Source organism: Hipposideros armiger, unplaced genomic scaffold (assembly GCF_001890085.2).
Source record: "Hipposideros armiger isolate ML-2016 unplaced genomic scaffold, ASM189008v1 scaffold_909, whole genome shotgun sequence".
Classification (NCBI taxonomy): domain Eukaryota; kingdom Metazoa; phylum Chordata; class Mammalia; order Chiroptera; family Hipposideridae; genus Hipposideros; species Hipposideros armiger.
This window is the reverse complement of record NW_017732259.1, coordinates 269471-287630: the sequence shown is the minus strand read 5'-3', so window position 1 is coordinate 287630 and position 18160 is coordinate 269471. Positions and strand designations below refer to the sequence as shown.

General features: G+C 44.1%; 2 protein-coding genes across 4 annotated transcripts in view; one reads left to right on the top strand and one right to left on the bottom strand.

Annotated features, from left to right (window-relative positions):
* Positions 1–229: 229 nt before the first annotated feature.
* On the bottom strand, positions 230–3764 carry LRRTM1 (leucine rich repeat transmembrane neuronal 1). Of its 3 annotated transcripts, none has more exons than XM_019630404.1 (2): positions 2515–3764; positions 230–2241 (listed from the first exon to the last, which is right to left on the bottom strand). In XM_019630404.1, exon 2 carries the CDS (start codon positions 2180–2182, stop codon positions 614–616), a length of 1569 nt encoding a protein of 522 aa, XP_019485949.1. In that variant the 5' UTR covers positions 2183–2241; positions 2515–3764; the 3' UTR covers positions 230–613. The 3 variants fall into 3 exon arrangements, with proteins under 3 accessions (XP_019485949.1, XP_019485952.1, XP_019485951.1); XM_019630407.1 differs by having other exon boundaries at positions 2511–2597; XM_019630406.1 differs by lacking the exon at positions 2515–3764 and adding an exon at positions 2359–2446.
* Positions 2559–18160, top strand: part of LOC109375177 (catenin alpha-2-like) — a 264518-nt gene continuing 248916 nt past the window's right edge. Inside the window, exon 1 of the mRNA XM_019630408.1 lies at positions 2559–2771. Coding sequence (XP_019485953.1) covers positions 2574–2771 — 198 coding nt within the window. The 5' untranslated portion in view covers positions 2559–2573. The remainder of the gene's footprint in view (positions 2772–18160) is intronic.

Here is an 18160-nt window from a genome sequence, read left to right as displayed (position 1 = left end):
TCATGTGAAGTAAATCAACCCGATGAGCTCTGTTTGCCCTTTTTATAATTTCAGATGGAGTCTGCATACTTTGCTCCTTAATTTTTGGATCTCCCCTCTGGACACTGGCCACCCCTCCCCCAACACACACACACACACACACACACACACACACACACACACAGAGGGAAGGAAATGTTAACTGTTGCTTCTCTTTAACACAGGTAACAATTCATTTAGGTTACACCAGTCTGTAAAAACTGTAAGTGCTATTTTATTTTAAACATTTTAGTTTACAAAAAAAAAAAATCAATGATTGGTACCTTTTTACACTCTCAGATTCCTGAATATGGACAGATCTTCAAAGGGAGGAAGGAGTTGTCATATGAAATTTAAGATAGAGTGTCCTGAAGGTTGTGGGGTGGGTTTTTTGTTGTGTTTTATTTCTTTTTGTTTGTTTGTTTTTAAGACACAATAAAGCTAAAATGTCAAGTCTCTGGGAGCGATCCCCTTACAGTTTCAGTCAAGGAGCATATCAGAGCACAGACAAGGAGACCCCAGCCTGGCGCTCGCCGGCCCGCCCCGGCTGCCCAGGCGTATTTGGTAGCGCACGGGTTGAGAGCCACTGGGATGTTCACACCTCGCATTCCCTTGCGGGCTGCTGGTGGCAGGTACACGAGCCATACTCGTTGATGATCACCAGGGCTCCCTCAATGTGATTGGGTTTGTAATCAACGTAGTATTCCTGGGCAGACATGGCAGCCATCTGATGCATGGTCTGTTTCTGCTTTTGCTTCCTGCGCTGCGTGACAAAGCACTGTCTGAGCTGCCTGAGGCTAGCTGGGAAACACTTCCAGGAGACATAGAGCACCAGGACCACGATGAGGAAGGAGAAAATGAGGGCCATGGTGCCTGTGACCACCTTGTGGATCTGCACGGCGTTCTCGGCGTGCTCGCCGCTGGGGAGGGCCACAGTCGCCGGCTCCGGCGTGCCGTCGAGCTGCCCCTCCCTGCCGTCAGCTAGCGTTGTGGCCGGGCTGGCGGGGGGCCCCAGGTCACTGCGGTTGGTCACTGTCGAGAGCAGATGGTCGCTGGTGGGCTCGGCCCCATCCTCGCACAGGTGGAAGGCGTACACGGCATCCAGGACGTCCTCGCCCTGCGCGTACTCGGGGCTGGCGCACTGCAAGTTGCCATCGTAGCGCCCCTGGAAGTTGCTGAGCCACGAGGCCAGGGCGCACACGTTGCGCCCGCAGTCCCATAGGTTCCCAGTTAGGGTGATGCTCGTCAGCGACTTCCAGGAGTTGAGGATCCGGGGCTCGATGTAGGTGAGGCGGTTGGAGTCCAGCTGCAGGGACTGCAGGTGCGGCACGGTCTCGAACACATGGGGCTCCATGTACTCGATCTCGTTGCCCGACAGGTCCATTTTCTCCAGGTTCCAAACCCAGTCCAGCGAGCTGACCACAATGGCTACCTTGTTCCTCCTCAGGCACAGCGAGTGCAGGGAGATGAGGCGCGGGAAGTGGGCGAAGTTCACCTTGACCAAGTCATTGTGCTCCAGGTGCAGCTCGGTGAGCTTGAACAAGCCGGCGAAGGAGTTGCGCGCCAGACTCTTGAGCTGATTGTATCCGATGTCAAGAAACTTGAGGCTGCGGCAGTCCTGGAAGATACGCACGGGCACGAACTGGATGGCGTTGGCCCGCATGTGCAGCGTGGTGAGCTTCCGCAGCCCGTGGAAGAGGTCCGGCGCCAGCGCCTGCAGCTTGTTGTAGGAGAGGTCCACGCTGCGCAGGTTGGGCATGGGCCGGAAGGTGGTGTTGGCCAGCTGGGTGATCTGGTTGGAACTCAGTGTGAGTTCCTTAACTCGGCGCAGTTTCTGAAAGGCGTCCCCCTGCACGGAGCAGATGTGATTGTGATCCAGATAGAGCCACGTGAGCTGCATTAACCCCGTGAACTGGCCGGCGCGCAGCTCCGAGAGGCTGTTGTAGCGCAGGGACAAGCCCAGCAGGCCGGACAGATTGTGGGGCGCCTCGGTGAGGTTGAGCGCCTCGCAGTACAGCAGCCGCCCCTCGCACCGGCACAGCTGCGGGCACCCGCTGGGGGCGGCGGGCAGCATCTGAAAGCAGGCCCCCAGCAGACACAAGACCACCCCCGAGGGCCTCCTCAGCAGCCAGTATAGACAGAGACCGAGCAGCAGGAAATCCATTAGCGAGAATCTTTCCAGAGAGGCTGGAGAATGTCCATTGGAAGCGCTCGGTCAGAAATCTACATCATATTTTATTCCGAGGGAGAGGGAGCGGGGGAGGGGGAGAAAAGGGCAAAAATCAAATAAATACATTGACATCAAGAAGGAGCCCCCCTCCCCAAAAGCCACACGTTCACCTCTAAGCATGCAGAAAGCTGGGCAGCATAGAAAGTTCACAGCCACGGAAAGATCAAAGAGATGGTGATTTGGTCCATGTTAGATGCTGCAGCAAAGAAAAGGGAAGAAAAAAAAAATCTTCGGGAAAGAATTTAATTAAAAAGTGTCTTACCCACCCTTTTCCAGAGAGTGACAACCTCCATTCAGCTGCTCCCTTTGTGTGCAGGCTAATTATATGCAGGGCGAGAGAAGACCCCTCTGTGTTTCCGAGGCAGCCCCGGTCCGCGGCCAGCGGATCTGGCAGGCGCACAATGTCTCACTTTGCTTCTCGGCTTGGGGCTGCAAGGGCGGCTGGCGAAGCGGGGAGGCGACTTCTAGGACCCGCAAGTTTCCCAACTACGTGCCGGAGCCCGGGCTTCGCCTTCCTGCCAAGGTCCTTTCCCTCTGCAGTTCGGACTGTGACGTGGTGGTGGGGGAAAAAAACTCCAAACTCGGGGCTCGCGACTCCCCAGGATTTCACAGTCTGGTTAATGTCCGTCATTGGAAAGGACCGCTGACCGGCGCCACCTTTGAGTCCGCGGAGACCACCTGCCATTCGCGCCCGGGGCGGCTGCGGAGAGCGGGCTCGCTCATGCTTTGCGGGCGGAGGGCGGCGGGGAGGCGCGGGCGGCGGTGCGGGGAGCGGGGAGCGGCGCCCGGGCTCCTATGCCTTCGCCAGGCGGTGTGCGGCGCGAGCTTGCACAGGCACCTACTGCTCACTGAGTGTCGTAAGCTGCTCGCGATTGTGCGTCTTCCCGGAGCACCTCAGACATGGGCAGATTGAAAAGGGGTGGGCATAAAACCAACATTTTACCGAACCGCTAAAGTAATATATGTTCTTTGATGAAATGGAAAACACTTGCAGCGTGTCTGTCCATATTTTAGAAAAAGGGGAGAGGGGACGAAGGTGTGGGGTATCATCATCGACAGCAAGCTGTTTCCAAGTGGGAAATTGAACTATTCTCTTCTCTCCCCCATCTCTTTTGGGGATGTCCCTCCTCCCCCTTGAAAGCGGTCTACGTGTAAGGGGTACGTAGGGATCTGTAGAGAAATCAGCGTTTGGTCCTTTGCGTCGGAAAAGCAACTTGAGAGATGATAGAGGGGGGCAATGATTGCGGGGGCTTCGCTAAGATTTTTTTTTCCTGGTGGGTGCTGGAGTTCTGCAGCCAGCCAGTCCTTTTAGGGTGGTGGATGGGGGGATGCTTCCCAAACCAGGCGGATGGGAAGCCATCCCGGTCCCAGTGGCGTGAGACCCAGTGTGGCAGAAACAGAAACGTATGTCTGTGTACAAGGAGTCTTGCCTGAGATTCCGATGGGGCTTCCCCAGTCTCCATGGATGTCTCTGGGTTCTGTGGTGGATTAAGGAAGGATTATGCTGTATGGCGCTGAGGCAGCGGGCTGATCCTGACATGCTCCCGTTGGTGATTACAGTGCCCTGTGCTATATATACCCCATTCCAGGAGAATGTGCTAGAGAATGAGCAGAGAAGGGGTTGTTTAAACCATAATGATGTCTAACTCTCTCCATACACACGCCCCTAACTAAACTTTGAGACTGTTACTAAATTGTGTCTTGTAAGTATGAAAAGAAATCTTTGCCTGATTATTTTCATTCACAATATTAATAGGTCCTTAAAACGACTCTCTCTCTCTCTCTCTCTCTCTCTCTCTCTCTCTCTCTCTCTCTCTCTCTCTCCCCCCCCCCAACTGGCCTAAAGAGGGTCTGCATTGCTATTGTCAGGGACCTGTTGGTCATCTGTTAAAAAAAATCATCAAAGATGGCTGAAAAGCCCTGCTGGAAGTGAGTGTGGGCAAGCCTACCTTCTTAGCAGTGAGGCCCAAGGAGGTGATAGGGAGAATCTAACGTCACTCATCAAAAGTGACTCTCCAGCTTGTCTCTGAATCCCCAGCAATTTGTCTCAGGAACTGAAAAAATGTGGGCATTATCTATAGTGATGCTCACTTTGGTAAGAATGAGGGTAATTACCAAAGCTCCCAGGTTGCGTCAACTTCGTGCAAGCAACTGGCTTGATCCCTTGCATCCAAGCTGAAGATATTAAGCAGTGGAATGACAGCCACCAAAGACTGGTGGTACTTTTCAGGAAAAGTCCTGTGAACAGGTGTGTGAATCATTCCATTCTGTATTTATTTGAACTTTGCCCTGGTCATTCATCTCTGAGATGCATCATTTCATTGGAAGGAAGCAAACCTGAAATATCCCAGACATCACATGTCTGAGGAGCTAGAAGAGACAGTAGAAGATCAAACAATTTTACACGTGACAAAACAGAGGCACGGAGACATCATGTGATTATCTAAGGTCTCACAGCTTGTCACGGGCACAGATTTTTTTTTTGGAGGGGGGGGGGCTGTCCCACACCAAAGTGGTCTTCTTTCTTAGCCATTCTTAATGGGTACCTCACCATCACTCTTGCCTCCTACCTAACTCCAGACTGGGCCCCCTGTAGGTTCTGTCCTGGCACCTCCAAGTTGCTGCAGAACACTTTAACTGACAAACAACTCCACCATCAAGTGTGTTCACCTCTTGCCAAGACAATTATTCCTGACAGCAGGCGGGCTGATTGAGCCATAAACTCTAAAAGGGGGCAGGCACGGGTAAACAGGGGCCAACCATTCAGCAAATGCTGTGAGTGCAGGTCACCCAGTCCCCATGGCTGCTAGCTAGAAAATCCTCCCAAAGCCGGCAGCTTGGCAGAGTGGTGATAGAGCCTGCCAAATGGGCATGAACAGGTCCCACTTGGATGTCACTTGATTTGTAGAGCTGGTACAGAGAGGCAAGGAAGAGTTGAGTGTTAGCAAGAAAGAAACAGAATAAAATTAAAATCACTGCACTCCTATGTAAGTCGTCTTCTAAGTATGCTACCCGACATGTAGAGGAGGTGTCTAATTTATATACATACTGCTTTTCAGATTATTGTCCTGCAAATTATTTCACTTGAAGGGCATCTTTAAGCCTTTCTCACCTCTAATGTGGCAAGTTTGCATCTTTTCTACAGTTTTAAACCCCCTGGCAGAACTGTATACATTAACAGATTGAAATGAGCTTTATTGAAACTTAGCTATTCTAAGTCATCTAAGTTGCAGAATCCCAATTTATTATGTATTTAAAGCATACCAGCATTGATTAAATCAATGCAAATTAGGTTAAATAAGAACAACGTGAATCAAGTGTTTCAGCAAAGTTGAGTGGAGAAACGACAACTTTTGAGTCACCACAGCAAGCTGATATGGCTGTTTTTCACAAGTTTTAATTTCATGCTTCTTAGGGTCCAATACACAAAAAAGTAAAAAAGAAAAAAGAAAAGAACTCACCTAAATAGTTCTCTATTTCCTCATGTTTGATCTTTCACATTTCTCTGCATGTCCTGTGAGGACATCTGAGTCACCAGGTTATAATTAACGTGACTGTTGTGTACTTGATCAATCTCTTCTTTTAGATCAACTGCAGGTTTCTGTTGGCAGTTGTTCTTCCTTCAGTGGTGGACGCTGATGAGGGATGCTTTACAGGCTTTGAGACCACACTTCCCATTTTCCATGTTTGTATGGAGCAGGAGCTTGAGCCTGCCTGGCTGAACCACCATAGTAGTTGGGCGTCGAGAAAACTACCCCAAGCTATCAATCCAACATGTGATTGGGGACTGGGGTGAAAAAGGATAAAAATCCTGAAAATGTGGATTCAGCACATGGGAAAGGGACTCAGGGGTACATCAAGTGTGAATCTGATTGTCAAAACACCATCTGGAACTCTGAAGTGGAGTGTGGGAATGGAGTCAATGGAATTCTAATAGATAAGTATGCTATTGGGGGTGGGAGGGCAGGAGATGGGGGAGGGGGGTTGTTTCTTTTGAGGGGTGAAAAGGATAACGATCTCATTGTTCCGTACACCTGAAACTAATAAATAAATAAATAAATAAATAAATAAATAGCTTTTTGCCTTAAAAACAAACAAACAAACAAAAAAACACCATCCGGAACTCAAAGGAGGTGGACGAGCAAGCTTGGTGTAGCTGGAGAGGCCAGACTGTATAGCCTGGAGGAGGAAAAGGTCATTAAGTCCTTCTTTTTGAAAACTTAACCTTTGCATAATAAACGGCCTTGTTTCTTCTTGGTACGTCATGTTGTGATGGAAGAGGTGGGTGGTGATCACATATTATCTTTTTTTTGGATCTATCTTAACACTCCCATTTGGAGTCAACTGAGTCCACCTCCGATTTGTTCATTTTAGTTAAAATAATGTGTGCACCAACAGGTGCAAGTGAAAAAAGTCAAAAATGAGCACACATTCTGGGGATTGGCTTTCCCTTAGTTGTCTTTAGAAGTGTTCAAGGAAAGAGAAATCTGAGTCGTGATTTTAATGTTCTGTCATCGCTTGCCCCAGCATGGACCTTACTCTTTATGTTGCTGTCTTTAATTTTTAGTGGCAATGAACCATGGCTTTTCTTTAAAATGAAGCATTTAGAAGAAGAAGAGGAGCGTGGCAGTCCTGATTTCAAAAGGATAGAATGAACTCTTTTGTTTCTGTGGGCACACAGTATACAGCAGGCGTTTACATAGCGCCTTTGAAGATGCTTGTGGAGACGAAGGATGAGGGCCTTGAGGCTTCCCTTGGGAGATTTACTTAGGAAAAACAAGTTTAAAAGGGAAGCTTATTCTTTTTATTAAACTTTATCCTCCTCTTAAAACAAGGTAGTACTATGGAGAGCTCTGAGGAAGTACCTATCATGTGCAACACATGACATGAGTAGTGGGAGTAAACCAAAGAAGTGGCCTGACTTGGTGCTTTCCTCTGGGAACTGTAGGTCAGAAGGTGAATCAAGACACTGGGGACTTCGCTGATCATCCTTATTTATATATTGTTCCGTGCTTGAGAGTAAATGTCTCTAGAACATATAAATGAGAAGAGCTGACAGACAGGTAAAATGGAACCAGTGTTAAAAGGCATCTTTGAAGGAAATAAAGTTTAGGAAGTAGTTTTAAGAACTCAAGATGTAGGTGCCCTGATACAAGGGATGGGCATCGTGAAAGCTTAAGTACAAGTGTGGGAACTAGAATGCTTGTCATGATGAGCAGATGAATCCCCTTGTATGGGGCTGGAGGGCGAGGAGGTAGGTGGGGACAGAGGGAATCTCTATGTAGGGGAGAGGACTGATGGTAAAGGGCTTCCAGGCTGCCTTGAAACTTTTAGCTTGCCATATGCTTGTAGTCTCTAAGGCGCAACACCTTAGAGGTATCTTTGACTCTTTTAATACGTACATGATATAGTGCAGGAGGTGTGCCCTGCTCTCCTGGGCCCCTCTCAGTGTTATAATGTTCTGATCATGTCGTATCATACCTAACTGCTCTACATACTCTCTCCGTTTGTGCTTACCTTCATCCTAGCTCTCCTTCAAGGTCAATGTCAGATTCCCTCTGTGACTTCTGAGTCCTCTTCTCGCCCCCATGTAAAGTGACCTCTTATTCTTCTCAACTCCAGTAGCAGCTTAGCTTTACCGATCATGACCCTGGTACTACTCACTTTATATGAGTGTGACAGTAATTTCTACTTACAGTGTTTTGGAAATCGATGGGACATTGAACATTTTGGAGACTAAAAGTAAAAAGATCTCAATTAGAGTTCCTGCTTTGCCATTTTCTATCAGTTTGATTTTCTAGAGGTCACCCCATTGTCAGTAAATAGGGCTAAAGGTGGCTATTTTCAAGGATGCATGGGGGAAGTCAATGAGATCATGTATATTAGAGTATTGCAGCTGAAAAGTGTAAGCCTGGGACTAGCAGCCTTGGAGCATGTTAGAAATGCAGGATCTTAGGGGTCTCCCTAGACCAGCGGTTCTCAACCTTCCTAATGCCGCAACCCCTTAAAACAGTTCCTCATGTTGTGGTGACCCCCAACCATAAAATTACTTTCGTTGCTACTCTATAACTGTAATTTTGCTACTGTTATGAATCGTAATGTAAATATCTTTTTGTTTTCCGATGGTCTTAGGCGACCTCCATGAAAGGGTCATTCGACCCCCAAAGGGGTCGCAACCTACAGGTTGAAAACCGCTGCTCTAGACCCATTGAATGAAATCTGCACTTTACCATTAGTACTAGTTTAATATTAAATCTCAAGAAGCATTCTATGGAAGCATTCACAAATTCTAACCCTAAAATATAACCCAGGTGTCACTCATTTCCTAGTTTTATAACTGACAAATTGGAGGGCCAGAAATGTTAAGTGATTGCCAAGCATTAGTGGTAGAATCCGGACAAAAACACCATACTTTCTCTCTCCTATTAGATTTCAAACATAGAATGTAAAGTCACTGTCTATCACACTACCTAGCACTTAGTAGGGCTCTTAAAATTGGTTTCCTCATTACATAGAACTCTTGTTTGTGCAAGCTTTAGGCATCTCCTGGCTTATGTTACTCCTCAGTTTTCTTATTACTGCCAATCTGTATGTATTTTTCATGGATATTAAAGTTTTATCTTTCTATTGGAGAAAAATAGAAAAAAAACAGGAAAAATAAAACTTAAATGAATATTAAGTCACCTAAAATTCAACCATCCAGAGAAAAAACATGAAGTCTTGGATATGTATTTTTTAGAATGTCTATTTCATATATATTTTCTAAATGTATGATAACATTGTGCATATTACTTTGTAACTATTTTTTTCACTGTTGATATTTTTCCATATCAAGAATACAAATGGATAGTTTCTGCAATGGCTGCACACCATTCTATTTTATTTATTTTATCCATTCACTCTTGTTTACTAATTAGGTTCTTTCTGTTTCTTAGGCATTATAAAATGGCTATGATGAGCATCCTGATAAACATACTACTATAGACTGAATGTGTGTGTCCCCCCCAAGATTCATATGTTGAAACCTAATACCCAATGTGATGATTTTCCAAGGTGGAAGGTTATTAGGTGGTGAGAATGGAGCCCTCAAGAATTGTTTTAGTGTCCTTATAAAAGAGACCCTCAGAGAGCTCTTTGACCGTTTCTGACATGTGAGGACACAATGAGATGAAGGCTATCTATGAACTAGAAAACACGTCCTCACCAGACACCACCACATCTGCAAGCACCTTGATTTTAGACTTGCAACGTCCAAAACTGTGTGGAATAAAATGTCTGTTGTTTAAGCCACTCAGTCTATGGTAGTTTGTTGCAGCAGCTTAAATGGACTGGGACATAGACTTTTGTACATTTGGGCAACTGTGTTCCTCCATTTCAATTCTAGAAGTGGAATTGGTATTCAAAGGTTGGGGACTTTTAAAAGACTTTCAATATATAATACCAGATCACCCTCCTAAAGGGCATTTGACTCTCAGTAACTCTTTGCTGCTTTCTTTCCTTGAGAAACTCCACCACACCACAAATAGAAACATGCTGGTCCTCTCTCCTTCGTCTGGCGGGGGCACCGACTGAGACCCCTGCCTGAACCGGTTCTTGGTACTTTGGAACCACCCTTCCTTCCTGTTCTCATTTCCTTACTCCTTCCTGTAGAGGCTGTTCCCACTTCAGATGGAGGGTTGGTCTTCCGGGTCTTCAGTGTTTTTTTCTGGGAGCTCATGAGCATTTCATTCCTGCATCTTATGGAGTGGCTGGCCCCCTACATTGCTTTCAGAGTGTTAATGATGGCAAATAATTTAATGCAGTGTTACTTAAGATGTTCTGTGTTGGTAACAATGTTTAAATATATTTGTGAAATGCACTGGACTCTGCTCTGTTCTTTGAGAGTCACAATACAGTGTTTAACCTCAATCACAAGAAATTTTTTTCAGGGTTTCACCCACTTATTTGGGACACCTGTTAACTCCAAACCAGTGTGCCAGAACAACTTGTGACATGTGTATCGAATTGCAGTCCATAGGTACATTTGACTTTAAGTTGGCTTTTACCGTGCCGAGGAGTGATTCTAGGATTTAGACTTCAAGCACTGCAGGGGGATGCTCGTGCAAGAACCTGTTTTGTCAGGTCTCAGGGATTTATGAGGATAGCGGTACAACTACAATTGTTCTGCCTGGTATTAGAAAGTCTCACCTGTTCATCCTAGCCACAAGTAATGGAACCAATTTATTCTCTAGTAAGTTCTATCTTGGGTATATCTTGACATTTAACTATCTTGTTTTATAGAATTTTCCAGATATTGCAAATTTTGTCCTTGAAGATATATGAAACTCCCTAAGGACAGACTTGTTATTTTCCTGCTTTTAGGACCCTCTAATATCTACCTTTAAAGGTATGGAAGAAAATCAGATATGAGAGATTATATATAAAGAGCTTAGGACTTGTCACATAGCACTGGTAAACATGCCCACCCTCTAAGAAGAGAGAGACTCTGATTCATAGAGATTCTTGTTGAGTTGAGTTTATTAACCGGTTTGAATTCTTGCCTAATCAATAACTTAGAGCATCTGAGCGAAATATAAAAAGCCTCTATATTACATTTGACTTATAGGAACAAAATGTGAACCTAGGCAGGTCCAACCTTTTGGAGTTCAAGTCACACAGATTAATGTCATTTATATGTGGTCTGCTTCACAGATTTATTTCATATTGGAAACCCCCTAGCATCCATAAACAGTGAGCCTTCTGTGGGGAATTCATCTGCCCAGTCAAATACATTTATCTCTCTATTCAAATCATCTCCTATTTTCTGGAACCACTTCTTAATCTCCTAAACCACCTTGAGGAAGCCTTTTAATTATTTAGCATAAATGTCTGTTTCTGTTCTTATTTGTTTTTATTAGTTTAAGTTACATGGAGGTTTGGCTGATGAGATAGAGTTAGATAAAATGTGGTACCTGCCTTCAGTGTTCTTGGATCTGAATGGAGGTGATGGATAACAAAGTAATATGATTCATACTATGGCAGAGATATAAACAAGAGCTGTGATTGGGTAAATTTTTCTGATAAATTGAGCAAGTCCAGTCAGAGGAGCCGGGAAAAGGACAAGGAGTTGACCAGATGGATGGATGGAGGCTACTCCCAGTCAGTAGGCAAAGTCTGTGAAAAAATTATAGGGGCTTCTGAGATGCTCAGGATGTCTGGAGCACAGGTATGAGAGAGGGAGGGGAGTAAGGAGAGAGAAGACTGGAGTGTTAGCTTAGAGCCAGTTTGGGAAGACTTTCAACCTGGAGTATGGTTTCCAAAATGTGGGTTAAAGCAATATAGTTATGATGATAATCTTGAATATGGAAGGCAGCGGAAAGGATACTGGAAGAAGGAGAGCAGTTGGGAGGCTGCCACATCTGCCCAAGTGTGAGACTGACTATATTAACATGAGAGATGGATAAGGTAGGCCAGGGGTACAGTAAGAGTTTTACAGTGGGATTGATAGTCTTTTAAATGGTACTTTTAAAAACAATCATTTAAGATAATTTCAATAGAATGGGTCGATCTAGGGTAGATGGGAGGCAAGGAAGAGTATGATGGGAAAGCAATCTAAAGTTCAGAGCTAAGGGTAAGCAGATGAAGATACGGACAGAGGTTACAGCTGGACACACAGATCACGGAATCTCTGAAACCTGCTTGGTGGTTTTACAGTGGTGGCAGTGGGTGCAAATCCCCCGAGAGAAAGATTAGAATCCAGTTTATGCATGATCAGAAGTCTTCTTAGTCCAGTAAGGTTAACATGAGTGTGGGAAATAGCCGGATGATAGGGAGTGGTAGGGCCTGTGCTACCTTCAAAGTGCATGCTTTTATTAAAAGCCTTCTGATTCTAATTTTTCAGATTTTTTTCTATTACCAAGCAAGTGATACTGCAGGCTTTATTCAGCTTGTGGAATACCAATTTGCAAAGCCTTTTTTTAATGCTGATTCTCAACATAGAAGAATTATTAGGAGGGGGCAGAAGAGGGAGAGATTGCCTCGGTAGGAAGGACAGCTCTAAAAAATTGGGAAGCACTGTGCTTGTCCCTAGTTAGCAGCCTTTAATTAGCAGCCTGACAATTTAGTTCATGAACCATCCTAGAAAAACTGCTACGTACCTCATTGCTAAATATCAATAAAGTCACCTTTAAGTACTCCTCCTGGGAAGCTTTGCACCAATGCCAGCACCTAGTCCACCCTTCAAAGCAATTTTGGAAGTCTTTTTCTGGAATGGCCATCAGAGCTGTTGTCATATTACCCTTGATGTCCTGAATGTCATCAAAATGTCTTCCTTTCAATATTTTATTTATCTTTGGATAAACAAAGAAGTCACTGGGGTCCTGATCAGGTGAGTTGGGAGGGTGTTTCAATACAGTTATTTGTTTACTGGCTAAAAACTCCCTCACAGACAGTGCTGTATGAGCTGGTGCATTGTCATGATGCAAGAGCCATGAATTGTTGGCAAAAGTTCAGGTCGTCTAACTTTTTCACACAGCCTTTTCAGCACTTCCAAATTAAACTTGGTTTGCTGTTTGTCCAGTTGATACAAATTCATAATGAATAATCCCTCTGATATCAAAAAAGGTTAGCAACATCATTGCAACAAGTTTGTGAACTTAATTGTCAGAACAGTAAGCCATGGCCACAAGACTCTCATTAATATGTATTTCATGTGGCTGTGAAAAAGAAAAAAATGATGGCTAAGAATGACAGGTTCTGAGAGGCGCCCAGATGGCCAAGGCTCACCAAAATTCAGGGAGAGTGCCCAGCAATGAGTAAACCTGCAAAGGAGGCCAAGGAGGAGTGCATCAGTGGTGTTGTGGGTCTGAGGACTCTGTGTCAGTGACTGGCTGCCGTTGCATGTATCCTTCCCCTACAGGGTTTGTCATGGTCATCTCATACCAGCGTCAGATCAATGCTTTGTTGATGGGCCTTGCATTACCTCAAACATGAAAAAAAAGTGATCACTGGACATCATGTCTTTCAGAATGCAATTCTGTATTTGCATTTTAGCAGAAGACTCTGAGACATTGAATAACTTATTGAAAAGACTTGAAATGTCTGACTCTATATTAGGCTGAAAATTATTCTGCCGTTGACAAGCTGTGTGACCTGGGCACGTGACTTACGTCCTAAGCAGAAATATTCAACATAGTAAAATAAGAGATAAAAATAAATTTAATTAGAAAAATAATTTAAATTCTGTTGCAATGACTACGTTTATCAATTTTTATTATATAAGGCCAGACTTATACCACACAGATGAAAGACAAGAAGGAAAAAAAAAAATCGTAAGTGCAAATGGCATCCTGTGCTTTTAACTTGAATTCTTACAGCTTCTTCTTTAAGTATCAGTTTCTACTTTAGAAAGCAATCAAGCAAAACTTGATGGTTAAAACAACAATTGTTTATTTCACGGTTCTGTGGGTTGACTCCAGAGATCCTCTGAATAGGCCAGCTTGCCTGTGCTCATTCAAATGTCTGTGGTCAACTGGAGAATTCGCTGGAGACTGGATAATCTAGGTAGGATGGCTTCGTTCACAGGGATGGCAATTGCTGTTGGCTGGGGCCTAACTGAGTGCAGGCTTCCTTGTGGACTTTCATCCTCTAGCAGGTTAGCTCGGGCGCAGTCCTGTGGTGATAGCAGGGCTCCAGGAGCAGGAAGACAGAGCAAGTCCCAGTGCACACATACTTTTCCAGTCTCACCTTCTGGCAAATTGCTGTTTGTTATCTGTTGGCCAGAGCTAGTCACATGGTCACCCTGATTCTAGGAGTGGAGAAATAAGCTCCGCCTCTGGATGGGAGGGGAAGAAGTTATGATTGTTTTTGCAGCTTAGATAAAGTAATAGTGGCTTAATGTTACTATAACTGTAAGTACTAAATACTCTAAAGCAGTGGTTCTCAACCTTCCTAATGCCGCGACCCCTTAATACAGTTCCTCATGTTGTGGTGACCCCCAACCATAAAGTTACTTTCGTTGCTACTCTATAACTGTAATTTTGCTACTGTTATGAATCGTAATGTAAATATCTTTTTGTTTTCCGATGGTCTTAGGCGATCCCTGTGAAAGGGTCGTTTGACCCCCAAAGGGGTTGCGACCCACAGGTTGAGAACCGCTGCTCTAAAGTGATTTTACGTTCTCCAGCAACATGGTCCAAACAGTATGGCGTATAAACACAAAGGACCAATAGCATAGTCATTACCTATAGCTTGTCAGAAACCCAGAATCTCAGGCTCCACCCAAGATATCACTCAGAATCTACATTTTACACAACCTCAGGCATGTCGTAAGTCCAGTAAGGTTTTAGAAGCCCAGTATCTTTTTGGCATTGCTCATAATTCCCTTTCCTCATTTGCTATGTTTTCTGTAGAATGATAGATTTATGATTTTATAAAGGTGCCACAACTGTTTCCTTCTGCACAATGGAAACAGAACAAACACAGGTATCAGCAGTAAAACAGGTTGCTTCACAGCGTGAACAGCTACAGAGAGAGGGGTATAACACTCTTCCACTCAATTGTCCTTTGCCTATGAAAAATAGAAATTTAAAATTAAAATAACAGTACCTAAATATTGAACAATATTGAATTTAACTAGGAAACACCATCTAGATGTTAGTACAAATTTTAAAGTAGAGACAGGTAGGCACATACTCACTTAATGTGAACTTTCACATTCCTGAACGATTATTTAACTGTATGTGGGTTTTTTGAAGATGGAAAGATTGACTCTCCAGGCTTTAGACCACAAATTAAATAATATCTCTAGAATGTGTGAAGTCCTCTGATACTCTTTAGGCTTTTATGTAAGTATTAAGACCAGTAGAAATTATTAAGCATCTAGCATATGCAGGCCACTGGTCTAAACTCATAGGAATTACAAGTGCACTATAGTTTATTACATTCTCTTCACTTCAAACCCCAGATGTGAGGGGGAAAGTAAGGAGGGGAGCCTGAACCTTGGACAATAAATGTTTGTTTCACCAGACTGTGGGCAAACAAGTGGCGTCTAAAAGACTTGCAACTTTTCTCAACTTTTGACTTTCTTTTAAGAGAAGGAACCTGGCCACAATTTCCAACACCTTACTCTAATTTGACCATCACTGCTAGACTGAACAGGAAAAAGGAAAGGAGGGAAGGAGAGAGAGAGAAAGAGAGATATTTTACAATTTTGTATTAAAGCCTAATGCTGTTGTGTGTGGTTTGCTTTGGGTATTCTCTTTTCGGAATGTGATAACTTCTTTGAAGCTATAATGAATACTATTTTACATGTATATGCTTTGGGGTCCTGTCTTGTCAATCTGCCCACCAGTCATTAGATGTCTGGTGATCACTTAATATATGCAGGCACATTTTAGGTAGTGAACAAGACTGAGTAATCTTGTAAGCAAACATATAAATAAGATCACTTTGAGATACTAATACACTAGGGAAACTTAAAATAGAACCATGTGGCAGAGAAAAATTGAGAAAAGGGGCCTTTGCTTTACCTCTGTTAGATAAGTCTTCCTTGAGGAGGTGCCATTTGAGTTGAAACCTGAAAGAGAGTAGGAGGCAGCCACTTAAAGCTCCAGGAGAGGTGTCTTCCAAGCAGATAGAATAGCAGGTGCCAAGGTACTGAGGCCAAAACAAGGGGATGTTCAAGGGACTGTAAAATGGCTATCATGCTGAATCAAGTGAGATGAGGTGGAGGAGACAAAGAGGATTTTGAACACATGTTGCTTCCTTAAAGGGTCAATGCACCTTTTTATAAATCTTCACAAGTGTGTTGACCAGCATCCTCATGAGCTCCACCAAACTTTATAGAATAATTACTCTACCTCAGGCACTAAAATAAAGCACTTGAATACATTAGTTCCATTCATTTCTTAAAGTTCTATGAGACTCCACCATTTCCCCAATATACATGAGGAAATCAAGGTGCAGAAACCCTAAACCACGTTCCATAACACAGCTGGTTTAGGTGATGAGTGATTTCTCTACATTCCCTAGACCCTTGTATGGGGCAACTAAGAAAGGGATGCCAATCAGCCTTCGACTGTGTAAAAGCCAAGCTTGATCTTCTACCATCTGCCTTTCCCCTGGGGTTTATTGACAACAGCAGACCCAGCAAGAGAGGAGATGGGGCAATTTTAACTTTTCTCCTGAATTTCCACTCCTCTTGGCCCCCTTCTCCCATCTGTTGCTGTTTTCATAGAAAAAGAACAGAAAAGAATACCAACGACCACACACACTCAGCAATCTCGTTTCGTATGTGGGAGTCCGGATTCGTTAACAAGTTCCTGAGACACTCCCTGCAATTCCACCACCAGTCTAAACATAACCCAGGGAAGAGATGGGACTAGGCGACGATCAGCTGCATGACGCTGGGAAGTCAGCGTCCAAATACGTCATCTGCTACTTCCTAGTAAGTGTCCCATGCTTCAGGCAGTTTGCTTTCTCAACAGCCTCTAAGTAAATCATGCTCATTTCAATATTCTCTAGCCTCCACATTGTCCTCTGATTCTACCTCCTATTAACTCCCACTTTCCTATATAACGGTTTCCATTCTCCAGGGTACGCACTCACCCAACTACAAATCCATATTTCCATCTATCCATTTAACAACCATGCAGTGGGTATTTGCTTTTATTAACTGTGTGAAGTGTTAGGGCATATAAAATATGTGGGGAAAGATTCCATTTTTTGAAGAGGGAACATACTCCCAAAGTCCATATTAGCCTCTTCCTTCTTTGAACTCTTACTCATCTACAAAGTAAGTGGTCTGTTAAATTCTGTCCTAAAAATCACTCTCTGGTTGTTTCTGAACCTCCTCCCCTCTGTTTTATTTATTTATTTTTCTTTTTTCACATATCCTAGGTTGAAATTTTTCAAGAGCAAAATTCAGATTATATTTCTGGTTGAGTGGAGTGACTTCAACATAGAGTTGGAAAATCCATATTTAAATTCTGACTTTGCCATTTACTAACTCTGTGGTTTGGTGGGGGTGGCGCATCCCTCCTCTGTATTAGCCTAGAAGTTGGGTGGGAGGATTTCTAAGATCTTAGTCAGCTCAAACATTCATGAACCTGTGAATACTAAAGTACCCACCAAGAGCTGGAAAGTGAAGGGGACACTTAATATAAAGACATTACAACTTGTTTCAGTGCTTCTAGTTCTAACCTGTTTATGTGGTGGGTGGTATTCTAACTGTAATGTAACTTTCCCACTGGCTCATAGACTGAAACAGAGTAAATATTAAAAGCAAATGAGAAATCAGATTGGACCTTTATTGTGAAGCTAGGCTTTGGACAGTGTCTTCAGCTAGGCACAGATTCTTTCCCAGCCCATAAAGCAATACAGGCAGGAGATAGAGCCACATGCTAAGATAACTCCCTATTTTTACCTTTATTGGGTTGCTGTGTCTTACACTAGCATTCAACATTGGCAGTATCCAAATAGTCCTAGAAGAGGTTTTGATATATGTTTGGTTGAACAACTCATAACTGATGATTAAGGCAGGCAAGCTGTTAGGGGTTCAACCCTATGCTTTGCTAGCTGCTAACAAAGAGAGAAACCCATCCTTTATCAAACTCTGTCACAGATGGGAGCCTGGCCTGGTTGCAGCCCACTTGACTCAAATGGCCATCTTGAATTCCTTCGGCCATACCTATAGATTAACTATATTCAGATAGTGATAACCCTGTATGGGTAAGGACTCATTTTAAAAATAGATAATTCTCGGGCGGCAGAGTGGCGTGATGGTTAAGAACTGGCTTGGGATGCCAGAGGGCCCCGGTTCGGATTCCACATATAAGGGCCAGTGACACTGCCCTCTACAGCTAAGATGCTGAACAACAGCTCAACCTGGAGCTGGGCTGCCTGGAGTCGCCGGCGATGGCGTAGGCTGGAACC